A 22,659-nucleotide genomic window follows, 5' to 3' on the forward strand; every position below is an offset into this window, starting at 1 on the left:
TGGCCCAGCTACAAAGCCACGTGGAGTCACAGCCTTGACAGACACCCATTCCCCACGCGACAGCGTGTCGAGGGCCAAGACCAGAGATCGGCCCCTCCGCGGGCAGCTGCTTTGGGCCAATGATCCCATTTCCGCTTTTCTGCAAACAGCTAAAGTTGAAAGACAAACCTGACGGCCTGGGCCAGGCTGAACCAGAGCAGCTCAGAGCCCGCATCGGCCACTCCAGCAGTGAGCGCTGGGCAGCCTCGTGCACCAGGAACGCTCCGGACACTTGTGATGAAGAAGTGACCCACACAGAGAGCCACCCTCGGCGGCGGGGGGGGCGGAGGGGGTGGGGGCGGGTTGGGCCGTAGGAACAGCCCTGTTCAGTGAGCCTGAGCCTAGGACAAACGTGAGCAGGGCTGCACAGGAGGATCGAGCCCCGTGCACCTGAGAGGGGAGCGTCCAGGCAGCAGGGGTAGCGCCTGCCAGAGTCCCCGAGATGGTCCCGGGCAAGGGACCACACGGGCTCCCATGGGGCGGGGCTGTGCTCGCCCGCCTGCAGCTCAGCCTGTGGTCAGTATGCTTTCCCCCGAGACCCAACTCCCCCGGTCGCTTGGTGACAATGACAACAGCCTACACTGCTGAGACGCTGGCTCCTGAGCGCTCTCTGCAGATGTAACTCAGCAGCAGCTGTGAGTGCAGGGCCTGCCTGACCCTGCGGGTGCCGCTCGCTCCAGGCCCCGGGAGCTCCAGCAGGTGGGCCTCTGTGCCCGGCCCGCGGCGTCCACATCGCGGGAGCCCTCGGGGAGCGTCAGCCGGCCGCCGGGCGGCAGGGTGAACCCCAGACACCCAGCCCATGGCCCCCACTGGCCATGTCCAAGCGGAGCCTTTTCAACAGCCTCGGGGAAAACAGACCGAGCAGCCCCCCGGATAGAGGAACGCGACCTCTGACAACAGTGACAGAGGGACGACCCTCCCCGGGCCCAGGAGGTCGGCAGACTTCCGAGCCAACACCACGACGGCCCAGGGTCAGGGTCACCGGCCTGCCGGGTGGGACCGAGGCTGCTTTACGTGCAGCGGTGGGCTCCAGGGTCTGGCTGAGGGTCAGCTCAGCGCTCCCTCTACCCAGAAGTCAGCCCCACGTGTGGCGTGTGGCAGCCATGGTCCGGGTGGTGGGTCACAGACCACCCCAATCGTGGGGTTGACAGGCTGCAATGGAAATTCCCACAGGAGAAGCCTCACTTGGCAAGTCCCAAAAGGCATTCCTGAGACCTCAGAATGTGACCAACTAATTCACCAAAATCAGGGGCGTAGACTGGAGCCCAGGGGAGGCCAGGATCCGCTGCCCTCGCTGCCGGACAAGTGAGACCCTCGCTGGCCTGGAACCTGCTTTCTGGATAGGATGGGGCTCAGGGGGACCCAGCAGGTTCCTCTCCTGTCCTGGCCACCTCACCAGACCTGGGGACACAGGGCCGAGCCCAAGACCCAAAATTCAGGCCAAGGTCAGTATGACAGCCCCAGGCCCCAGAAACAGATGGGCTGGCAGAGCGGCCGTGTCTACACAGCGGCCGCCCCGCCCCGTGCAGGCAGAGCCATGGGGGGACCCTGCTGCCTCTCGCGGGCGTCCGGGGCGGGGGCAGGAAGGAGAGGCGCCAGCCCCACCTCCCACCTGGGGAGTTCAGGACTCGCCCGATTTGGCCACTAACGAGGGGCAGATGTTTAGGTTTGCCGGGTGCCGGCATCCACGTGCTCGGTAAATATTTGGAGTCCTCGGGGCCTCCCGCGCTGCCCCTCCTGCTGGGCTCTGCCCTGATCTGGGCACGTGGCTCAGCATTCTTCAGGGCCCTGTGGTCCCTCCCACCCCCTGGGAGAAGACCCTCCAGACAAGGGGGCTGGGAGGGCACCACGCCAAGCCCACAGGGAGCCATCCCACCTGGCTCCTGTTAGCCACGGTCTCCTCCAGAGACCCCCCTTCAGTCCTGGGGTGAAGCAGCGCGGCCCTCGTGCCGCCTAGTTTCCCTGAGGACCATGGCCTCCCAACACACTGGACTTGGTGCCTCCCAGGGGCACAGGAGAGGCTCTGTAAAGGGGCCTCACAAAGCGGGGGACCAGGGGGAGGGGCCAGCCTCTGCCTAGGGCCTGGGGGACATTTCCAAGTTAAGACTCAGAAGCAGGGTCCAGCCGGGGCCAGGCAATGAGCGAAGAGCAGCCACGGAGACGGGTGACAGGAGAGCAGAGACCCCTGCTCCGGGGCTGCGGGAAGCCAGGCCTCGGACCGCCAGCCCCAGGAGAGCTATGCCCCACCCCTCTCAGTCTGGCTTATTTACAGCAGAGGGGCCCCGTGCCAGGTGCAGATGGGCAGGGCCCTCACCCCCACCTGTCGGGGTTCTTCCTCCAAACACCCCCAAACCCACCCGCTCTCATCTCGGCTCGCACCCGGCTTCCTAACTGGCACCCCAGCTCTCCTCACACCCTCCAGTCTGGCTCCAAACGGCAGTCAGAGGCTCCTCTAAAGTGTAAGTCAGAACCTGACGCTGTCCCGCCCAAACTGGCCACACAGGGAGTCCTTCCAGCCTGAGGCCCCACCCCACTCCCAACTTCGACGTCCTGTGCTCTTGCTCTCACCTTTGCTCTTTGGGTTCAAGCCACAGGAGCCTTCTCTCAGGTGCCCAAATGCCTCCACAGTCAGATCCCGCCCCAGGACCTTCGCACATGCTGGTGCCCCTCGACCTCAGTGCTGGCTCAAGCGCCATTTTCCCCCAGAGAGACCCCCCCGACCCCCTCCCATCTTATGTGGCCCTTTGTCATCTTCTCTTGCGGGTCTTGCTTTTTCCTGTCAGGGACAACACGGGTCCTCCCCAGGGTGATGGGAGGGGATTCCCTCAGGTGACACAGCTCCACAGGGAGGGGCTCAGCAAACACGACCCCTGGTAAGCATGCCACATTCCTAAGTCACGTTCAGCTGCAGGATGCCCCAACTCAGGCCCCAGAGGGAGGACCCCGTCTGATTCACTGTCTGTGACGGCCCAGGACCCAGCCTGGCTCAAGGGGAAGCCAGGACAGATGCGGTGAATGGACACTGGGCAGTGGGGACAGCACAGCAAGTGAACTGCAGGACACACGCACCAGGCTGGTCGAGAACCAGGCAGAGAGGACACCAGTGGTGGGGGGGGGGGGGTGCCATGGTGGGAATTCAGCAAACGGTGCCAAGAGTGAGTGGCCGGCCACCAGCATCTGAGGGACGTCTGCATCCTGCACGCCAGGCACGCGGGCCCCAAACCTCGGGCCTCGGCCTCCCCCCGCCTCATACTGGGGTTCCCGGGGACCCTGGCCCTGAGGACTCAAGGGCACTCAGAGTCCCCACCTGTGATGTCCTTGCACACAGAGCACCTGCTGGGAGGTGGCGGGGGGCACTCAGACGATCGGGGGTCCAGAGCCCGGACACGTAATCCGCTCAGGAGCCCCAGCCTCCACGGGGACCTCCACTGGGCCCCACACCACGTACGCCTGGCTGTGCGGAGAAGCCACTGCCCGCACACAACTCCACGAGCACACACTCGCCGTGCAAGTGTAACACACCAGGCTCTGTCAAAGCGGGGACGCTGCCGAGACCAAGCACCCACACCCGCCCAGAGTGGCATATGGTGGTGCCCCAGGCACCTCGCCTGCGTGACCTGACCCCAGGGCCACCCGGGTGCAGCGTCCTGCTGGACCCTGGACCCTCGGGAGGCGGGTCTCCTGTCCCGACGCAGGCGGGGCCCTGGGGCCCCCTTCGGAGAGGACGCGCTCCCCCTGGCAGTGGGAGAGCCTGGGCCCTGGAGCCACGTGGAGACCCTCTGCCCTCGTGAGCGCCTGCGGAGCACTGCTCAGCCTCCTCCTGCGGGACCCACTTCGGAGGCCCCCACGGAGGGCCTGGCTTACAGCAGTGCTCAGTCGAGGCGCACCGGGTGAGGGTGGGTGAAGCTCCCAGGGACCCCCCGCAGAGACCCGCCCCCCGGGCTCCGGGCGGCCGGCCCTCCGCAGTAGTGAGAGTGCGTCCCCGGGGAGGGGGGGCCGCCTCGGGCTCGGCCGGGTGTGCAGGGGCTCCCACCGCCTCTCGAGGACAGGCGTGGGCGGACTCGCCGGCCAGGGAGCTTCACGGGGGAAAACAGGCGAGGGGCTTCACGCCACCATGGCCTTGCTCCTGGGAGCCGAGCTCGGGGTGCTGGGTGCCTTCCCATCTGCTCCTCTGAACCCCATCGCCCACGCACCCTCCAGTCCCCTCTGTGGACCTTGGCTCCACCTGAAGGGCAAGGCACCCCCGGCCGCCTCCTCATCCACAGCGTCATCCACAGGAAACCACATTTTCCTCAAAGCCCCCGAACTCCCTTCCCCACGCCACTCACCTGCGAGGGGTCACGTGCAGCTGGTTCCCACCATGTGGAGATGGTCAGCCAGGCCGCTGTGGACACGTGCGGACACACAGCTCCCGTCCCAAGCTCCAGGGATGCTCCTCGCCTGCTTGCAAGCGTGCAGACACACTCACGGACTCCAGTCCTGGAGGCAGGGGGGGACTCGGGCCATGTCCTCTTAACCTGGGCTCCTGAAAAAGCCCCCTCGGCCCTGCCCTTCCCGCGGGCACCATCACCCCTCAAGCTGCCCCTTGCTCTCCTGGGCCTTTCCGGGGTGGCCGCTCTGTGGAGCCGAGACCAGCGGGCTCCTCCCTCCTCCCAGGAACCCCCGCAGTCCTGCCCTCCTCACTCCTCAAAGCCGCCCCCCCCAAGCCAGTGAGGGGACAGCGGCCCCGCAGACAAGGACACTTGGGCACAGCCTGGCACATCCACTCGTCCCAGTTCACAGCAAACGTTAAGAAGCCTTCCCGCCTCTTCCAGGTGCCTCCTCTCCTGGGGGCACAAAGACAGCTAAACAAATAAAACCCATCAGCATTCTGATCATTTCTCTCCTACAAGCCTTTCTCTGAGCAAATGGCTGCCCCAAGGCCAGGCAACTCTCCCCACGCCTGCCACGATGATTAGACCCCATGACGGCGGATATTATGGGTCTGCTCCCTCCGGCGACATATTTAGGTCAACTGCAGTGCAGAGCACAGCTGGCTCCTTGCACAGGACAAAGACGATACAAATCCCTGAAATCAATTTTCCTCCTCCTCTCGGATAGAGAAGAAACAGGAGGCCAACTTCCCGCCAGGCGGAAAGCGCTGAGCCGGTCACTCAGAAGGTGGCCTCGTCTTGCGCAGCCCCCCAACGGGACCGTGTCCCCCAGGGGCTGTCAGGGCCCGTGGCAGCTGGCCTCTGGCCCCCGCGGCTCTCCTCGGGCTGCCCTCCAACCTCAGAGCCCAGCTCATGGCCTCTTCCGCAGTGGCCTGGCCTTCGGGCCACCAGCCCCGGATACCACCTGCGGCAGCAAAGGGCTCCCCTTGTGCCCCTGCTCCGTCAGTCGGGGGCCGGGAGGGTCTCCTGCAGGTGGGGGCAGGGGTGCAATGCCACACACAGGGCCCCTCCCACGTTGATTTCCTACTGCTGCTGTAATAAGTCACCACAGACGGAGTGGAAGAGTGTGTCCTCTTACAGCTCTGGAGGTCAGAGTCTGAAATGGGTCTCGAGGGGCTCAAGTCAAGGTGTGGGCAGGGCTGGCTCCAGGAGAAAGTCCACTTCCTGGCCCTTTCTGCTTCTAGAGGCACCCACATTCCTTGGCCGGTGACCCCTCGCCATCAGGGACATCGCCCCGACCTCTGACTCCATTGTCAACTCTCCTCCTCTTTCTCTGAGCCCCCCGCCTCCCTCTCACAAGGACCCCTGTGACGACACTGGGTCCACCTGGATAACCCAGGCCCATCTCCCCATCTCAGACCCTTAACTCAATCACGTCTGCAAAGCCCCTTTGGCCTCGTGAGGTGACACAGTCACAGGTTCTGGTGATCAGGACGAGGACATTGTGGGGAGCCATGACTCTGCCCACCACACTCCCGGTGAGACAATACTCTCGGGCCAAGGAGGCTGAGCTGGCTCTGGGAGGGGGGGACAATCCCCCCTCTTTCCACCAAGCCCAGAGGGGGTCTTCCCGCCCCCAGAGAATCCGCAGGCCGTAAGAAGAGTCCTCCTTTAGCAGGTCAAGTGGCCCCTGGGGAGTGCTGGGGGTCCCAGCCGGCCCCCTCCCTCCCATCCCTCTGCTCCTCACCTCTGGCTGTGCCCCTAACGCCCCCACTGATGATGCTTCACTGACTTCGCCAAACTCTCACGGTGAGAAGTACCAGCGCAGAGCATCCTGGAGTCATGCCTGCCACGAGCCCGTGACCTTCCACAGGCGCGTCCTGACAGAGGCCCACTCTCGGGTCCCCCTCCTGAGCCTCTCTGCACCTCCGCAGCCATGCAGGTGGGCCAGGAAAGGCAGCTTCATACCTGGGCAGGGGTCCCAGGAGTAGGAGGCACAGCCCGGCAGGGCGGGAAGGGCCTCTGCACCAGCGGTCACAGGGTTTGCCTGGGTCACATGGCACAGCTCCCAGCCTGATGATTCTCTCCTTTTCATGACCTGGTGCCGGCTCTGTGGCATCTGCTGACCCGGCAGATGGCCGGGGCCAGCCAGGGGATGGGAAGGAAGCCTGCAGGAGGCCAGGGGAGCCAGAATACCTGCCCAAGATAGGATTCAGAACCCCCGAACCTTCTAAGATGGGAGGGGCACGCCCAGGAGAGAGACGTTTGCACCATAATTCATCAGTTCCCTCACTGGGCCCCCGCTCAGCAGGACACCCACGTGAGCAAAGCCCAGCAGCCAGGTGCATGGCCCCGAAGGGAAACCAGGGCCAGCTCCGCAGGGGGTTCAGCCTGCTCCCACCCACCTCCCACAAGAGCAGGCAGGCAGCAGAGTGTAACAGGGAGAAGGGGGAGGCCCGGGCTGCTCTGCGAGCCCAGAGGGACCCTCACGCAGGTGTCCAACGTGACTTTCTAAAGCTTGGTTTCTGCATCCAAAATGCCCCCTTCACGCAGCCCGGAGTCCAAACAAACCTGAGCATGCTCTAACACCCCGACCAGCGTGCTGGCAAACCAGCGCTTTCAGAGGGAGAGGCAAAATGGGCTACAGGCGTGGAGCCCCGAACACAGGAAAGCAGCTCCTTGTGGCAAAGCGTTTCGCGCAGCACTCACCCACCAGGACGGCCGGCCCACCCACGTGGTCCAGCCTTCATGCCTCCCCAAGCCTACAAGGAAAAGGGCAGGGACAGCACCTGACCAGCGACTCCAGGTGCACCCCTATCGGCCCACGGCCACCCTGACTGGCTCAGGGAGACAGAGGGGACGCCTGGGCTCATGCCCACCCATGCCCAGGCAGCAGGGCCATAGCCCAGCCCACTACCCCAGCCCCCAGGGAAGCCACCAGGAGGTAGGAACACAGCTTTGAGGCTATTTTTAAACCTGTAAAAGTAGAACTCTCAAGCAAGAGTCCTCTTGGCACACAATTCAACAGGCCCAGCCACAGCCAAAAATAAAAATCAAGTGATAATCCTTAAATAAAACTCCTTCCCACCGGCCAGGTGTGCAAAATGCAGGGACCACTCACAAAGCTGTTTCTGGGTCCTGGCCAGGTGGCAGGCTGCACACCTGGAGGCCCCACCCCGTGGTCCTAGGCTCTGCCCTTCACCTCCCTCCTCAACTCTCCCCAGACTGAACTCTCCCGGCCTCCCAGTTTAATTTGGATCCCCCCACCCCATGACCTCGGACCTTTCTAGAAGGCAGAGCCACGCCCTCCCAAAGTGCCAAGTATCGGGTCCTGAACCGAGGGCATGCTTGCAGCAACCAGTAAAGAAGCAGCCACGTCATTCCCCTCCCTTCCTGCACCCTCTCCCCTCAAGGAAAACAGTTCATCACGGGAAAGGCCGTGCTTTCGTGGTAAACTTCCGTTTGCAATTTTCCCCAGCGTTGACTCACCGCTGTGCTACTTGCTGCTGGATGCAGAGGTAGAGTTTATGGAACGATGAACAAACCATCCCCCACCACACTGATGGCCTGGTCACCAGGAAGCAGTGCTGCTTTAAGCTCTTATGTGCCCACACGACAGGCTGCAGCCTAGATGCTGGCACACCACTGCCTTTCACATACATTTTAGGAAACTGACTGGGGGTCTGGGGTGAAGAAGCGGTGCATTAAAACGTGTCCCGTGTAAAATAAGAAGGAACAGGATCCCAGCCAGTGTTTCCACCCAGAACAGCTGATTTTCAGGAACCGATGACCGCCTTTCAGCAAGAGGTGGCGCGCTGCTCTGACGGCCAAGGTCCGGGCTCCAGGGCCCTGGCCAGCACCGAACCAGGAAACATGTGTGTGCCCAGCCCGCAGCCCCACTCCTCCTCCTGCCCGAGCACTCAGGGCCCAGGCGGGGGACGTGCTCTGCTGGGCGCTGAGCCAGGACTGCCTGGTGGGCCAGCTCGCCTCTGTCCAGCGAGGAGGCAGGGCCGGACATCTGCAGGGATAAGCAAGGAGCAGGTTCCCACCGGGCAGCAGGAGTGACCTAGAAATATGCAATTCAGAGCCAGCCCAGCGGGTCAGACACGCCATTTTCTTCGGGGCCAATTTCATTTTTTCCCCAGATAAGTTCTCTATGATATGGACATGCAGTCTCATCTCTGTCTTCATCTGCCGGTTATCCGACCTGTTTGCTCCCTTCCCATCCGTCTGGGTCACCCATTTGCCGTCCTCACGAAAGGGCAGAAACCACTCGACAAGCGCATCGCTACAGGGGCAGAACTGTCCGACCCAGCCTCTGGCACTGGGACTTTATCCTCTCAGCTCAGCATCACCGAGTACACAGGAGGAGCAGAGTTTTTTTAAAAAGCCAGACCGGGACTTCCCTGGTGGCACAGTGGTTAAGAATCCACCTGCCAGTGCAGGGAAGACGGGTTCGAGCCCTGGTCCGGGAGGATCCCATGTGCCACAGAGCAACTAAGCCCGTGCACTACAACTACTGAGCCTGCGCTCTAGAGCCCGCGAGCCACAACTACTGAACCCGAGTGCCACAACTACTGAAGCCCACGCGCCTAGAGCCTGTGCTCTGTAACAAGAGAAGCCACCGCAGTGAGAAGCCTGCGCGCCGCAACGAAGAGTAGCCCCCGCTCACCGCAACTAGAGAAAGCCCGCGCGCAGCAACAAAGACCCAACGCAGCCATAAATAAATAAATAAATTTATATATTTTTTTTAAAAAGCCAGACCCCCAGAGGGACATCTGCAGGCCCGGGCCCAAAGGGGCGGGTCCGGAGGTATCCGATCGACACCACACCTAACCCATCCCCGGCCGGCTTCGGATGGCTGCCCCATCGGACGCCTCTAGCAGCGGGCAGCTCCCGCGCTGCTGTTCTCAGGGGTGAGAAAGAGCGTCCTCAGCCTGAATCACCCAGACTGGCGCCCGGAAACTTGCTCCCCTCCAGGCCCCTCTGTTCAGCCTCGGCAACCAGAGGGAGACCCTCAGTCCACAGGAGATAGACGGCCACCCTCCTGCCACCTCCCTGGCCACCTTCTCCAGGAAGCCCTCCCAGGGTGGTCACAGCCGGCCACACTGACCCACCGCGTGTTGGGGCAGGAAGGGGAGCTCCCGGGAGCAGAGGGGCTCAGGAGCAAAGGGCCCCTTTCCCAGAGGCACCCTCCCCAGGAACCACCACGGTGTGTCTGGCACCTGCGTCGGTGGCTCAGAGATGGTGGATCCCTGTCCCGAGGGCTCAAGCCCCCAGGGTGTGGCCGAGGGGACCACCCTCCGGCATGTCCATCCAGAGAGGAGTCCACAGGCCTCACGTCAAGTGGGGAAGAAGAAACTGCCCGGCAACACACCACCTGCACACGGGTCAGGGACCCTCGGGCTTAGCCCAGCACCCAGGAGGCCTCGGACCCCTGACACCCCATAAGCACTTTCCCTCTAAGCTCCATATTCCGTGCCCAGTCACTTTCGGGAAGAGCCTGTGTGTGCAGCTTACGGTGCTGGAGAATCTCCCTTCCCAGAGCCTGCACCCAGCAGGTGATCGATAAATGCACACTCCTGCTCAGAAACTATGGAGGGGTGTGTGTGTGTGTGCTCAAAAAGCAGTAACAACCGAAATGCATTTCGGGCTAAATGAAAATGGATGATGCTTTTCATTTATTTATGTGCTTCTTTAACAAATTTAGGATCCTGCCCCCAGTCCCGAGCCAGGACGCATTTCAATTTCCCATTCTTCATCCTCTGCCATCTTCTCTCGGGAACATTTGTACTCTTCAATATTTAATAACCGAAGAAAGCCGCTGTGAACCTGGGCTATTTCCTCTTCTCCGAGAAGAATAACAGTCTGCTTCTGGAGAAAAAGTACTACAGGTAATTAAATGGAACTTTAACACTGACCACTTAGGCGTTTTACGGATGGGGGCAACCAGGCCCTGAATGGTGAAATGTCCACGGCTACCTGGTCACTCGGGCCTGAGTCAGGAACCAGAAGCCTGGGTCCCAACTCCAGAGCAAAGCTCCCCATCACCGCGGCCCCCTGCAGACCAGGGGTGGCCACCCTAGCACACAGATGCAGGTTCAGCAGCAACCAAAACATCTCTGTGGGTCCCAAGGGGGGTCTACATCCTTTCTTCCACACCGTACTCCCCTGGGTACTGAGACGGAAGAGAGAGTGCAGGGAGGGACAGTCTCTCTGTGCAAACTCCAGCTCTGCATCCCTCCAAGCACTGAACTCCTATTAGATCCAGGGCATCGCGCCAGATCCTCAGGGTATAGAAATAAGTGTGGACCATGCACTCAAGGCGCAGACCGCCTGCTAAGAACCACCTGTAACTATGTAACAGGGCACAAGGAGCAGGCAGGTTACCCACAACCTACAGCCACAGGGCAGTTGCAGATGGAACACGGAACAGCTTTGAGAACCATTTTGGAGGGACCTCCAGGACGTGATGTCGGTGCGGAGAAAGTGAAAACACACAAACATTTATCTAAGGGGGGAGGTAGACCAAATATACATATTTGCTTCTATAAAAATTCAATGGAAGGATAGACTGTACAATTAAAAGACAACTGGCTATCTATAGGGGAAGAGAAGGAATGAGGGTTACAGGGAGAGAAACCTGATTTCTCTGGAAATACCCTGACTTTGGAACCATGGAAACAATTTTAGATAACTACAAAAATTAATGTAATTTTTTTAAAATTAACTTTTATTGGAATATAGTTGCTTTACAATATTAATCTTTAAAAAACCCAAACAAACTCTCTACAACATGCATATGGGGACAAAATGACATCACAGACCTCCTGGTCAGATGCACTGTGGATACAGCATCATACCTGTGACACTCTGACCTGAGTCTCATCCTGAGGAAACAAAAGACAAACCCAGACCAGAGGTGGGGCTATCTGAGCACCAATGAGACGATAAACATGGCGATTAAGACTCATTAAACTATGTTTAAATCCACGATCTCATGATGACAGCAAAACCCCCCGCAAAAGCCTAACACCCTCACCCTCTGGAGGATGTTCTAGCAGAGAACCAAGTCGTTATTCTGAAAGCCGGAAATACAAAGGACAAATTCAAGCATGTCTCCTGCCTCTCCTATATGAACTACATCTTGGGGCAACCAAATAGTTAAGTTTTCAGAAATATGTCCAGTTAATAAATGGACAAAGAATGTCAGAAGTCGAAAATTACCATCTGCAACCTCTAATGAGATGATGGATGGAAGCCATAATGACCCAGGTCCTGATACAGGACAAAAGAAACGGCCTCAGGAAAGCACGCACCTCCACCACCACCACCACCGGGGAGGGAGTCCTCCCAAAGATCCCCCCCACCCCACCAGCGCCAAGGGACGGGGGACACGCTGGCTCATGTGTCGGGACCACGGGGATGGGCTCAGCAAGGTCCAGGGTGGAGACCCCACCCACAGACGGCCTGGTTTCCTCAACAAAGAGCAAAAACAGATGCAGGGAGAACGGGCAGAGTAAAAGACAGGAGGGGTACATCTACCAGTCACAACCTATGGACCTTGTGTGATTCCAAAGTTGCCCAAAAAATGACCAGACAACTGGGGAAATTGGAGCTTAAGTTGGGTATCTGATGATATTCAAGAAAAACTTGATTTTTTTAGTTGTAATACTGGACTCGGGACTTTTGTTTTTAAAACAGAATGAGGGACTTCCCTGGCAGTCCAGGGGTTAGAAAGAGCTCTGTGCTTCCACTGCAGGGGGTGCAGGTTCGATCCCTGGTCAGGGAGCTAAGATCCCGCAAGCCGCGCGGCACGGCCAAAAAACAAAAACAAAAACCCACGATGAGCTATCTACTAAAATATTTATGGGTCAAATGACAGAATGCTGGCTGGAATTTGCTTCAAAAGACCTGGGGGAGAGGGGCTGTAGGTGGGGGCTTGGAGGAAACGAGCCTGGCCGCGAGCCGATTCTTGCTGAAACGGACGGCAGGTGCATGAGAGGCGCGTTACACCACGCTCTCTATTTCTGATCCACCTAAAATTTCCCATAACTAAAAAAAAAATGCCCATAATTATTACCTTCCCCATCTGGCCCCGGGCTGCCAAAGTGGAACTCTGCACTTTTACAACATGAGCTACCCACTGTTTTACTCTTCTGGTAAAACACGGAGGACAGACCACGAGGACCGGTCCAAGGACGCCCGCGACGCCGATCCGGAGCCAGGAGGCCTCTTTTCTTTTCCTTTTTTCAACACAGAGCAGGGTGGCCCCAGACAGGCATCCCTGTGGGTCGCAGCTGTCCGGCCCACCCGGCTGCCTGGTGGACACTCGCTCCCCGCCCGCCCCGCCCGTAAGCCCTTCTCCTGGAAGCCTCACGCTGCCCCTCCCCGGCCGGGGGGGGCCTCCCTGTTGGATGCTCTCACAGACCCTTCCCCTTTCGTTGAGAGCCCTTGACTCTGCTGGTTCCTCGAACCCCGTGAAACCACCAATATCCTCCGCGTGACCCACCAAAGGCGCTTTCAGAAGGCTCCACCCACTGCTGCCTCGAGCAGGGCCGTCCAGCTCTGCTGCCCAGCACAGCCTCCACCCAGCGGGGCCTGCTCAGCACTGGCGAGACCACCTGGGCCGCCCCGCCGTTCACGCAGAGCCGCCCCGCGGGAGCTCGGCGAAGGCCGAGGCCACAGGCACCAGGGCCTAACCAGGCAGGGCCCTCACCGCCCACAGCACAGGAAGTCCCGCAGACCCAGCCCGGCCCCGTGTCCCCAGCCAGCTCAGCCGCAACCTCAGACTCGCAGGGAGACTGAGTCACTCCACAGCGCCGTCCTCAGAACCTCGGTGCTCGGACCCTGCGGGCGAGCGCTGGCCGGCGGGGTGCAGACGGGCACACGCCCAGAGCTCGTGCACGTACACACGTGCGTGCACACGCACGCTCGCCCAGGGAGGTACTGACCAGGAAGAGGGGCCTGGGGGCAGACAGGGCTGCAGCACCTGGTGGCTGGAAGGTGCACAGAAATATAGTGAGAGCCACGCCGCCCACTTCTGGGAGAAGAAGGCAGGCCCCCAAGGCTTCCCGCCGCAGCGCTGACACCCCGCCTTCGTTTGCAGGCAACGGGCCCCGCGTGCTGCATGGGCGGCACAGCCGGGGTGCCCACGGCTGGAGCTCAGATGACACTTGTCACATAAACGAGGGAGACACTAGACGAAAGAGGGAGAGGACTCAGGTGGGGACAGAGAGCGGGTGCCTGCGGGCAAGCAAGGGCGCCAGTTGCTTGGTCCCAGGTATCAGAGGGAGACCCCAGCTGGGCATGACACCCAAGGGGCCCTTCCTCCTGGGCCCGGGCGGCTCTCCTCGTGGCCCAGACGTGACTGGCTCTGGGCACACAGGGGCGAAGCTGCTTCTTTCTCCCTGTATTTTTTCCCTAATATCATCGCCCACACCCTGGTGTCAGCTGTGAAAACACTGTGTCACATGCGGGGGCTTCAGGGCTAGTCTGCCTGGTTTAAACCCCCTACTAGTCAGAAGACTTAACCTACCAGTAGGATCACTTTTCTTAGCCCTGGTGCCTCCGTTTCCTCGTCTGCAAGGCAGGACAGAGGGGTGGTGAGAGGAGCAAAGGCAACTCATCAAATGAGATCATCTCTGGGAGGAGCCCCGCAGGCCCTTCCAGAACCATCTCTACTATCATCACTACCCAGAGGCCAACACCCCCAGCAGGAGGGCCGACAGTTAAGCAACACAAATGCCAAATGCCAAGGTACCCATGCCCGCAGCCAACAGACAATAAAACCCCACTGTGCCCCCTCCCACACTCCCTCCTTGATGTGCAAACTACACACAACAGAAAATTTCAGATTCCTCCAGAAAGCTCTATTACATGCCGAGTTAACCATGGCCATGCACCAGATTCACTAACATAGTGAGAACTTCCAGGGGACGTCTTATTCCTTCCCCAGTGACGTTCTCATCTATCTCAGAGTAAAGGCATCGTGGCCATCCAGACAGGAGTGCTGAGCTTCGTGGAGCAGCAAAGGGAGATGCAGACCCAGGACGCAAAAGGCCGTGTGGGGACGTCCACACCTGTCCCCACTGCTAGCCTGGTGACACCTGTTGTGACCCAGCTGCACTCCTGCAGGACAGCGTCCCCTCTGCCCCTCCCTCCCCCACTGGTACTCACGTAAGAAGTGTTTTTCCAGTAACGCGATTTCCAGGTGACCTTTGATCTCATTTAAGCGATCAAACTCTGTCCGGTTAAAGTCCTGGACTCCTGCAGCCATGATGAGGGTCCCTGGACCAGCCTAGAAGGAAAACACCAAGAGCTCAGAGGAGCCTCCCGGAAGCACCCTGGGTCCACATCGACCAGTTCTCTAAGGGGTACCCGCAAGGACCCCGTGGTCTAGAAGGGCTGGTCCACAGGCCCACTGGCCTAGGAAGACACTGGCTCTGCCTTAGAACTCGCATCAGTTCACCTCGGCTTCGCCGGTCGGTGGAAGGGAAATTTCAGACAACGGGGACGTCCTCAGAGCCCCAGTGAGGCTGACTTTCAGCAATAGTAAAGGCAAAACCGGAAGCGTGACGCTAAGCCTCCTGACGGTCACAACACAACTCTCAGGCTGCAGAGGGAAGGAAACCATCGGAACCTGCCCTGGCCCGAGTGGCGACCTCCCAGGAGGAGGGTGGGCCTGGCCACAGGGCCTGTCGCCCTCTTGCCCTGGGAGGGGCAGCAACAGGACTCCGGGGAGGTGGGGCAGGGCGTGTCCACGTGCCAGGCTCTGAGGTGAGCGAACTCCAAACAGGGGCCTGTCCTTTCCCACAGAAGGCTAATTAAAGCCACCACCCGCCATCCCGCCGGGCCCAGGGCAGGCTCCTGTTTCAGGCCACCGCTGCCCGCTGGAAAGGGGTGCGCACGTCGGCACAGCCAGGCCTGCCCGGGGCGCAGCAGGGCTGCCAGCTCACGCCCACCCCACCGCTGACCTGGTGAGGGCGGCACCTGAGCGCCCTGCCATGCAATGGGGGGAATCTGACTCCCCAGTTTTGGTCTCCACGACCACCCCCCGAAGGCAGGGTGAGGAAGGGGACACCCGGCATGGACAGGGCCCGTGACAGCCCCGGTGACTGCTCCAGGCACAGGTAACCTGCTCGGAGGCCACGCCCCGGGAAGCAGCAGCTCACACTGGGGAACAACGGGGGCCGGTAAGACCCTCTAGCCCATGGCTGCCCTGTCCTGGCACGTGACCTCCTGGACTTTCAGCTGCTCTGGCTACCAGGGCATGAGGTCCCAGAGGGCAGGGACCAGGCCATGTTTACCTGCCCACCCCGTGGGCCTGGCAGGGGCAGGTATGGCGAGACTGGGCGGTAGGCGAAAGGCAGGGTATGCCCCCTGCTCTGCGCGGGGAAGATGGCCCAGGCTCGCCCATTTGTCCCTCCCCAGCCCATCCCCAACCTCGGCGCCCAAGGTGGTGGCCGCAGAGTGGAGGGCAGAGGCTGGCCCGGAAAGGCGGCTCTACACTGATTCGGAAGCAGAACGCTGGACTCCATTATGTCAGCAACTTCCCACCAAAGTAGGCAGGGCGTCCCCCAGTTTGCAGCCGCGTCTGAACACGTGAATCCACATCCTCGGAAGGCTGTGGCGCGTGTTAGTCTCTAAGCTGCTGGAATTAAGTTCCTCTGGAACTTGCCCTAGAGCTGAAGAGCTCCTACAGGGGCCCCCGGGTCCAAGAGAGCCTGGGACCCTTGTGGCTTTGGCCGGACTCCGTGTCGAAGCTGCGGCAGCTCAGCTGGGCGCCCACAGGACGGCAGGGACGGTGAGGACCAGCTCTGGGGAGCCAGGTAGCTGGAGGGGGCACCGAGGCGGATGGCAGGCGCCGGGGGTGGTGCCCGGAAATCCTGGGGCCCAAACCCCTCCGCGAGCCCCTTGGGTCCCTCCTGCTGACCCCTTTTCAGACTTGCCGAGAGCAACGCTAAGCTTGGGGTCGGGAGCCTGGACTCGGGACCACCAAGGCTGCAGCGCTGCCGCCACAAAGCCAGGGAGGCGGCCTGGTTGCCTCTTCCCCCCCCTTCCCTAGAACCGCGTCTCTCCGCGGCGGGACCGGCTTCTGCCCCTGGCTCCTGGAGGCGTTGCCCGCTCCACCTCCGCGTGCATGGGGTCTCTCCCTCTGCCCCAGCTCTAGGGCTCTGGTCCTCTCCTCCTTGCCCCTCTCCCTACTGGCCTGTCACCAACCACTCGGTGGACCCTGGCCTCAGACTCCTCATCTTCCTCTTCAACGGCCCTCCCCCGACCGCAGCCACACCCTGCCCTGGACATCACCCCACCTCCACTGCTGCGCCCCCTTCGAGCCCGGCTGCCCGTCCAGGACCCCCTCCCCCCTCATTCCCCTCCCCCACCATGGGACCCGGATTCTACCCTCAACCACTGGGTCCGCTCGCCTCCTTTGCCCCAGGACACAGACGGGTTGCCCACAAAAAAGGACGTAAGGATGAAGCCTGACGCTACAGCACGATGGCCCCTGAGGACATGGTGCTGAGACAGGCCAGTCACAGGGGACAAACACCGCGGGGCTCACTCAGGACGTAGCTGGAGGAGTCGGGTCACAGACGGAAAGCAGACGGGGCCGGGGGCGGCCTGGAGGGGGAGCTGCGGAGCTGCTGTTTAATGCGACTGAGTTTCAGTTTGGGAAGATGAAGAAGTTCCGGAGATGGATGGTGGGGAATGTGCTTCATGCCACCGAGCTGGGCACTTAAAAAGGGTTACAGCGGTCAATTTTATGTTATGCGCACGTTACCACAATTTAAAAAAAATAAGAAGAATGAAGCCTAAACACAGGCAAAGGTGACCAACCTCCCTCGTAGGAAAAGCCACTCTTCACCCCTCGGGTTCGCAGAACAGAAACACCTGGGGACACCCTGTGCAGGTGGGCAAGGGCGTGGCACGCGGGCCCCTCAGGTGGCAGCGGAGGACACTGCACGCTCGTGGGAGGGTGCTGGTGACAACCCCAGGACGACAGACACACGACCCTGCCCGCACACCCGGGGTGACGCAGGGCACGAGGCTCATGGGAGTGACCGAGTGCCCCTCAGGGGCAGAGGTTAAGTGAAGGACGGCACATCCCAGGGTGGGATGCTGGCTCGTCCCGCCACCACGGAGAGAGAGCCCCGAGGGCAGGGGGGGAGGGGGGGGAGTGAGCGTGACAGCCATTTGTACGCACGGCCCCCGTGCTCACCCCTCCCTCAGGTCCTCCCCTCGGCCCTCGCCGGCCAGCTGGACCCACCCCGACATGGAGGCACCCCCTTCTTAGGACAGCGTCCGTGAGCCCCGCGATGTCCCGACAGGCAGATGCTGATGGGCTGCATTAGGAGACACATCAAGCGAGGCCCTGGCCCGCACCGGGCCCAATGGCAGGAGGACCGCCACCACCTCTGCAGGGGACACAGCAAGTACCCAAGCAGGGCGCTCCCTTCCAGGCTCTGCAGCTCCAGCCCTGCCTGATTGGATGGCTGGCTCTTAGGAGGCAGCGCCAATCAATTATTCATTCCTGCCAGGAGCAAACGCGCCATCCCTGTTCTATTATAAAGCATTAGTAATACAAGGAGCTGGGAAGGCGAGGGCTCATAGCCACATCTGGAAGGAAAACCTAGCTCAGGTGCTTGGGGAGGAACCCACAGGCCACCAGATCTGGCGTCCCCTCGGGCAGGGCATCCACAGCTGGCGGGGGCTGGGTGGCTCTGGGCTTCTTCCCTGACAACAGGGAGGATTCGGGCAGCTGTGCCCACAACGGGGAGCCCGGCGGTCACACCTGGCCAGGAGGGGACCACAGGAAGCACACCCCACCCTGCTGCATGCCCGCTGACAAAACACAAGCTTCCAGAAGGCAGGGCCTGCTCACGCCTGGTTCCCACCAGAGCCGCGAGCCCCGCTGAGGAAACTTGCTGTCCAAATAAAGGGCGTCCACTGACGGGCCCACAGGGGCCACTGTCCCCACGTGGGCTGATGAGGCCCAGCCTGGGCTTGCCCAGCTGCCAGGGGTCGATGACACGCACTCTGGGACGGCCAGGCAGACCAGCCAGGCACCCAGAGGCAGCTGCCCTCGGGCCAGGGGCCAGCAGCTTCCCGACAGCGCCCTGCGACCCCTCGAGTCCAACTCCCGGGTATCAGGCTGTGTGAGACGTTTGCCGGTCACCCAGAAAACCAGTGAGGAAGGAAAAGAAAACCGGCCAACGGACAAATTATGCTCGGCCCGGGGATGAGCCCCCACCAGTGAGGCTGGGGGAGGACTGGGGCGAGATGGAGAGCAGTGAGGCTGGCGGAGGACTGGGGCGAGATGGGGAGCGGCCCCGTCTGTGTCTGAGCAGCCTGGGCAGGACGTGGTCCACCCAAGCGCACGCTCAGCGTGGCCGCCTGAGGATGGGGCCAGCCTCCCCCCCAGCGCGGGGCCTGGCGCCCGCGGCCGCACAGAGGGGAGGGCGCTCCGGTACTCACAGGGTCCCTCAGCTCCTCGCTGTCCCGGGGCGAGGTCCGAGGTGTCTTCAGGGGTGTCTCGTCTCCGCATTCGGTGTCCGAGGCGTTTGGAGACTCTGCTAGATCAAGGAAGTCATCTCTCTTGTGACCTCTGAACCTGATTTTGTCCAGCCTCCTTAGCATGTTCAGCACTGAGCCCCTCTGCTTTACCTTAACATGGCGCTCGGGGTCCCTGCAAGACAGCAAGGGGGAGGCACGGTCACGTGGTCAGCCACTCGCTGGCCACCGCCCCCCCACACACGGCTCCAGGCCCCAGCCCTGGGCTGCCACCCGGCCCTGCCCTCCGGGAGCAGCCAGTCCCGCGATTCAGGGGCCCCGGGGCCCACAGGCTCCCGTCTTGCGCCCACCAGGCCGGGGCCCTCTGTCACCCCCATCCGGCTGGGCTGGCCGCTGAGCTCGGACCCCCGTCGCCCACCCAGGCCAGCTCCCCCGAGTGGCCCACGGGGCAGAAGGAAGCCACGTCTCTCGGTGGGACCTCCCGGCACAAAGACGGGGCCAGCCTGGAGCAGCAAGGGAGCCGCAGACCCTGGGAAGAGGGGGCTGGGGAGGCGGTGGGGAGACACCGCGGTGAGAAGCAGGGAGGGCCGGCACTCCTCCTCCCAGGCTCTAACAACCGTCAAGACCCGCGACCACGTGCACGCCCAGGACAGCCCCCAGAACGCTGGGCCTCAGGGTGTCTCAGACCCCCCCCGGGCCCCGTCCCCTCGCTCCACCTGGCCCCGCTCCCAGGGACACGGCCCAGGCGGCCCCATCGGCCTGAAACACCGTCCTGCTCGCCTGGGCGCCCCAGCCCTGCTCTCAGGACCAGCTCAGCCTCACTCGCTCCGAGAGATCTTCCCACACACGGCCAGTCAGGAGCCCAGCGCCCGCCCACCCGCCTCCTGAGCACAGCGCCCGAGCTGCCGGCGCTGGATCCCCCCAGCCTGGAGGGAGGGCAGCAAAGGCCTGCTGTGGTGTCTCTGTGTGCTGGCACGGAGGACACGTGTAAGTTCAAACTCACGTGCACACCAGGGATGAATGTCTACAGGGATGCCCACTCCCCACATCTCTGACCCAACCCGGCCAGGAAAGCCCAGTGGGTGGGGCGTAGTGGCCCTTCTGCACGTCCAGCCCACCTCACTCCCAAGCCCACGGCAGGGGCCGTGCGGCCCAGCCCCGGTCCTGGTCACACAGTCCTCGGCCCCCAACGTCTGCAAGAGGCCCTGGGTCCCTGCGGGGGCAGGGACTCTGGACACACCTGGGCTCAAAGCCTGTCCCGTCACTTCCCACCTTTCTGGGCCTCAGCTTCCACCTCTGAAACGGGATTAACCCGGATCGGGCCAAAGTATCCCGAGAATTTGAGATGACGCACAAGCACAGACACTCAGCCTGGACCCAATAAACAGCACGCTGATCTCCTGCAGGGCGGGCAGGAAGTGGGGTGAGCAGGGTGGAATCCATCAACTCAGCCCGAACCGCCCCAGTCGGGACAGTTTACGGAGAACCACGAAGGCAGGGAGAAGCACTTCCTGTTTCGGACGGTGCAGGCTCGGAGCCTTTAAATCATGTTAAATCACAGCCCAGGGTGCCTGCCTGCAGCCCTGCGTACCTGCCCCACCTTCCAAGGGGCCTCCGCTCCCCCGGCATCACTGCTCAAGGCAAGAAAGCTTGTGAACAGTGGCGGCCCGTGAGCCCCACGTCAGAATGAGCCAGGGCTCCGCTCTACAAGGACAACTGAGGCTGCAGCACATCGGGGGAGGGTCTGCAGGTGTTCCTGGGACAGATGCTTCTCGGGGCTCACGTGGAACACTAAGGTGGCCTGATGTGGCCTAACCCTAACCCTAACCCTGGTGCAAAAACCACAGGAAACCCACCATCCCCTGGAGTCCAGGGTAGCCCAGGAGTGGGCAAGGCCATGGGGCTGGAGAAGCCAGTGTCCCTGCTCACGTGGCGGGAAAGGGGCACATGGCCGGCCATCTGGAAAGATATCCACCTGAAGGAGCTGTGAACTCCAGACGGACTAAAAGGTTAAGTAAACTTTATAAAAAAGAAGAAGAGAAAAAAGAAGAGAGAACTTAAGTCCCTAGAGAGAGGCTGACAGTCTACATTAAGAGACTGAAAAAATAAAAAGACTCAGTCAACCAGACAAAAGTAAATAGACATTTGTTTTAAAGCTGCAATGAGGGGCTTCCCTGGTGGGGCAGTGGTTAAGAATCCGCCTGCCAATGCAGGGGACACAGGTTCGAGCCCTGGTCTGCAAAGATCCCACATGCCGCAGAGCAACTAAGCCCGTGCGCCACAGCTACTGAGCCCATGTGCCTAGAGCCCATGCTCCCAACAAGAGAAGCCACCGCAATGAGAAGCCCGCGCACCGCAACGAAGAGTAGCCCCCGCTCACTGCAACTAGAGGAAGCCCGCGAACAGCAACGAAGACCCAATGCAGCCAAAAATAAAATAAATAAAATAAAATAAATAAATTTATTTAAAAAAAAAAAAGTTGCAATGCAACAGGGGATACATGTAGCAAGCCAGGTACATCAGAGCTAATATTTTTGTTGTGAGACAACCTGAACAAAATTGGTGAAAATTAGAGGACCTTGGTACACAGACCCACAAACTCCCTGAGCAAGAGGAAAGTTACCCAGTCCTTGTGCAAAAGCCTCCACCTTCACCAAAAAGGAAACAAAAGCCAGCGATGTGGCAGAGGCAGCAGGAAGCGTGAACATCAACGCCCTCTGAACCAGTGACTCCCGGTCTCGGGATCCGTCCCAGGGGCAAATCCAGCACGTGGAGGGCATCTCGGCAGCACCACGGCCAGGCCGGGAGCTCTGAGCGCCACGCGGGACGCACAGACATCCCTGGGAGTCTCAGAGGCGGTGACAAAACGTTGCTGCCCCGAGGTCACCGTTACGGACAACTGGCATCTACATAGACCACAGGTGACACAGGACCCTGCTTGAGGCTTGCGGGTGGCTGTGAAACTTCTCTCCACGTGTCCTTTCCAATTGCTTTTCTAACTTGAAAACTAAAAGCAAACCGGGCAGGGGAAGTGCAGCCATGTAAAACCTTCCTTCCGTTTTCAGAAGGACCTGGGGGACCCCTCCGCCCCCAGCGTCGGATGGAAGCGGGGCGGAGGGGATGGGCCTGCTTCCCTCCTTGCCGGGTCCCGTCAGGCGGTTCTCCTGTCTGGGACTCACCACCCCGCAGGCTGGGGCTGCCTTCCTTCCTGATTCAGCCCAGCAAGCAAATGACGTGGCCGCCCGGGGAAAGGGGACGAAGTGCCAAGTGTCCGCCCTGCCACCATCAGGATGCCGCTCACAGCCCACGCTGCCCCGGCACCGAGCCCACACGCCCCCCTGCCCAGCGGAGCCCCTGCTGGCAGCTGCCAGCTCACCCCAATCCGGCTCCTCCTGACACCCGCTCACATCAGCCCTCAGCAAGGGCGGGGGTCCCCGAGGGCCCGCTCCGTCCCCACTGCCCTGCCCCCAGGCCCCTGGGGCTCCTGGAGAGGCGAGCAGTTCATGCCGCTGCCCAATGAGGACCAGGTGCCAGGACACCTGACCACCCCTCCCAGGCGGGTCCGGGCTGCGAGGGAAGCCCTCCCCGTCACACACCCCACCCCACCCTGGGCTGAGGGGCGGCCCACCCTACCCCGGGACGACCTCATCTCAACTACACCGTCCAAGCCGGTCACCCCCAACTTCCAGATGAAGATGGAAGACCAACACGGATGTTGTCCACGGACAGTGAG

The 22,659-nt window shown here is 61.2% G+C and overlaps 2 protein-coding genes across 6 annotated transcripts in view; one reads left to right on the plus strand and one right to left on the minus strand.

The window, feature by feature from the left end:
- The window catches only part of CERK (ceramide kinase), a 215,672-nt gene that overhangs the window by 79,435 nt on the left and 113,578 nt on the right, over nucleotides 1-22,659 (plus strand). The window lies entirely within an intron of this gene.
- Nucleotides 1-22,659, minus strand: part of GRAMD4 (GRAM domain containing 4) — a 78,173-nt gene that overhangs the window by 25,214 nt on the left and 30,300 nt on the right. For 4 of the 5 annotated variants that reach the window (XM_082422197.1, XM_082422196.1, XM_082422195.1 and 1 more), the window contains 2 exons: nucleotides 18,891-19,101; nucleotides 14,592-14,712 (listed from right to left, as the gene is read on the minus strand). In XM_082422197.1, the coding sequence (XP_082278323.1) occupies nucleotides 14,592-14,712; nucleotides 18,891-19,101 (332 nt within the window). Of the gene's footprint in view, nucleotides 1-14,591; nucleotides 14,745-14,873; nucleotides 15,147-18,890; nucleotides 19,102-22,659 lie in introns of those variants that run through there. The other variant, XM_082422198.1, reaches the window with a different exon arrangement.

Source organism: Balaenoptera physalus (genome assembly GCF_965194825.1).
Source record: "Balaenoptera physalus genome assembly, chromosome: 13".
NCBI classification, from domain to species: Eukaryota; Metazoa; Chordata; class Mammalia; order Artiodactyla; family Balaenopteridae; genus Balaenoptera; species Balaenoptera physalus.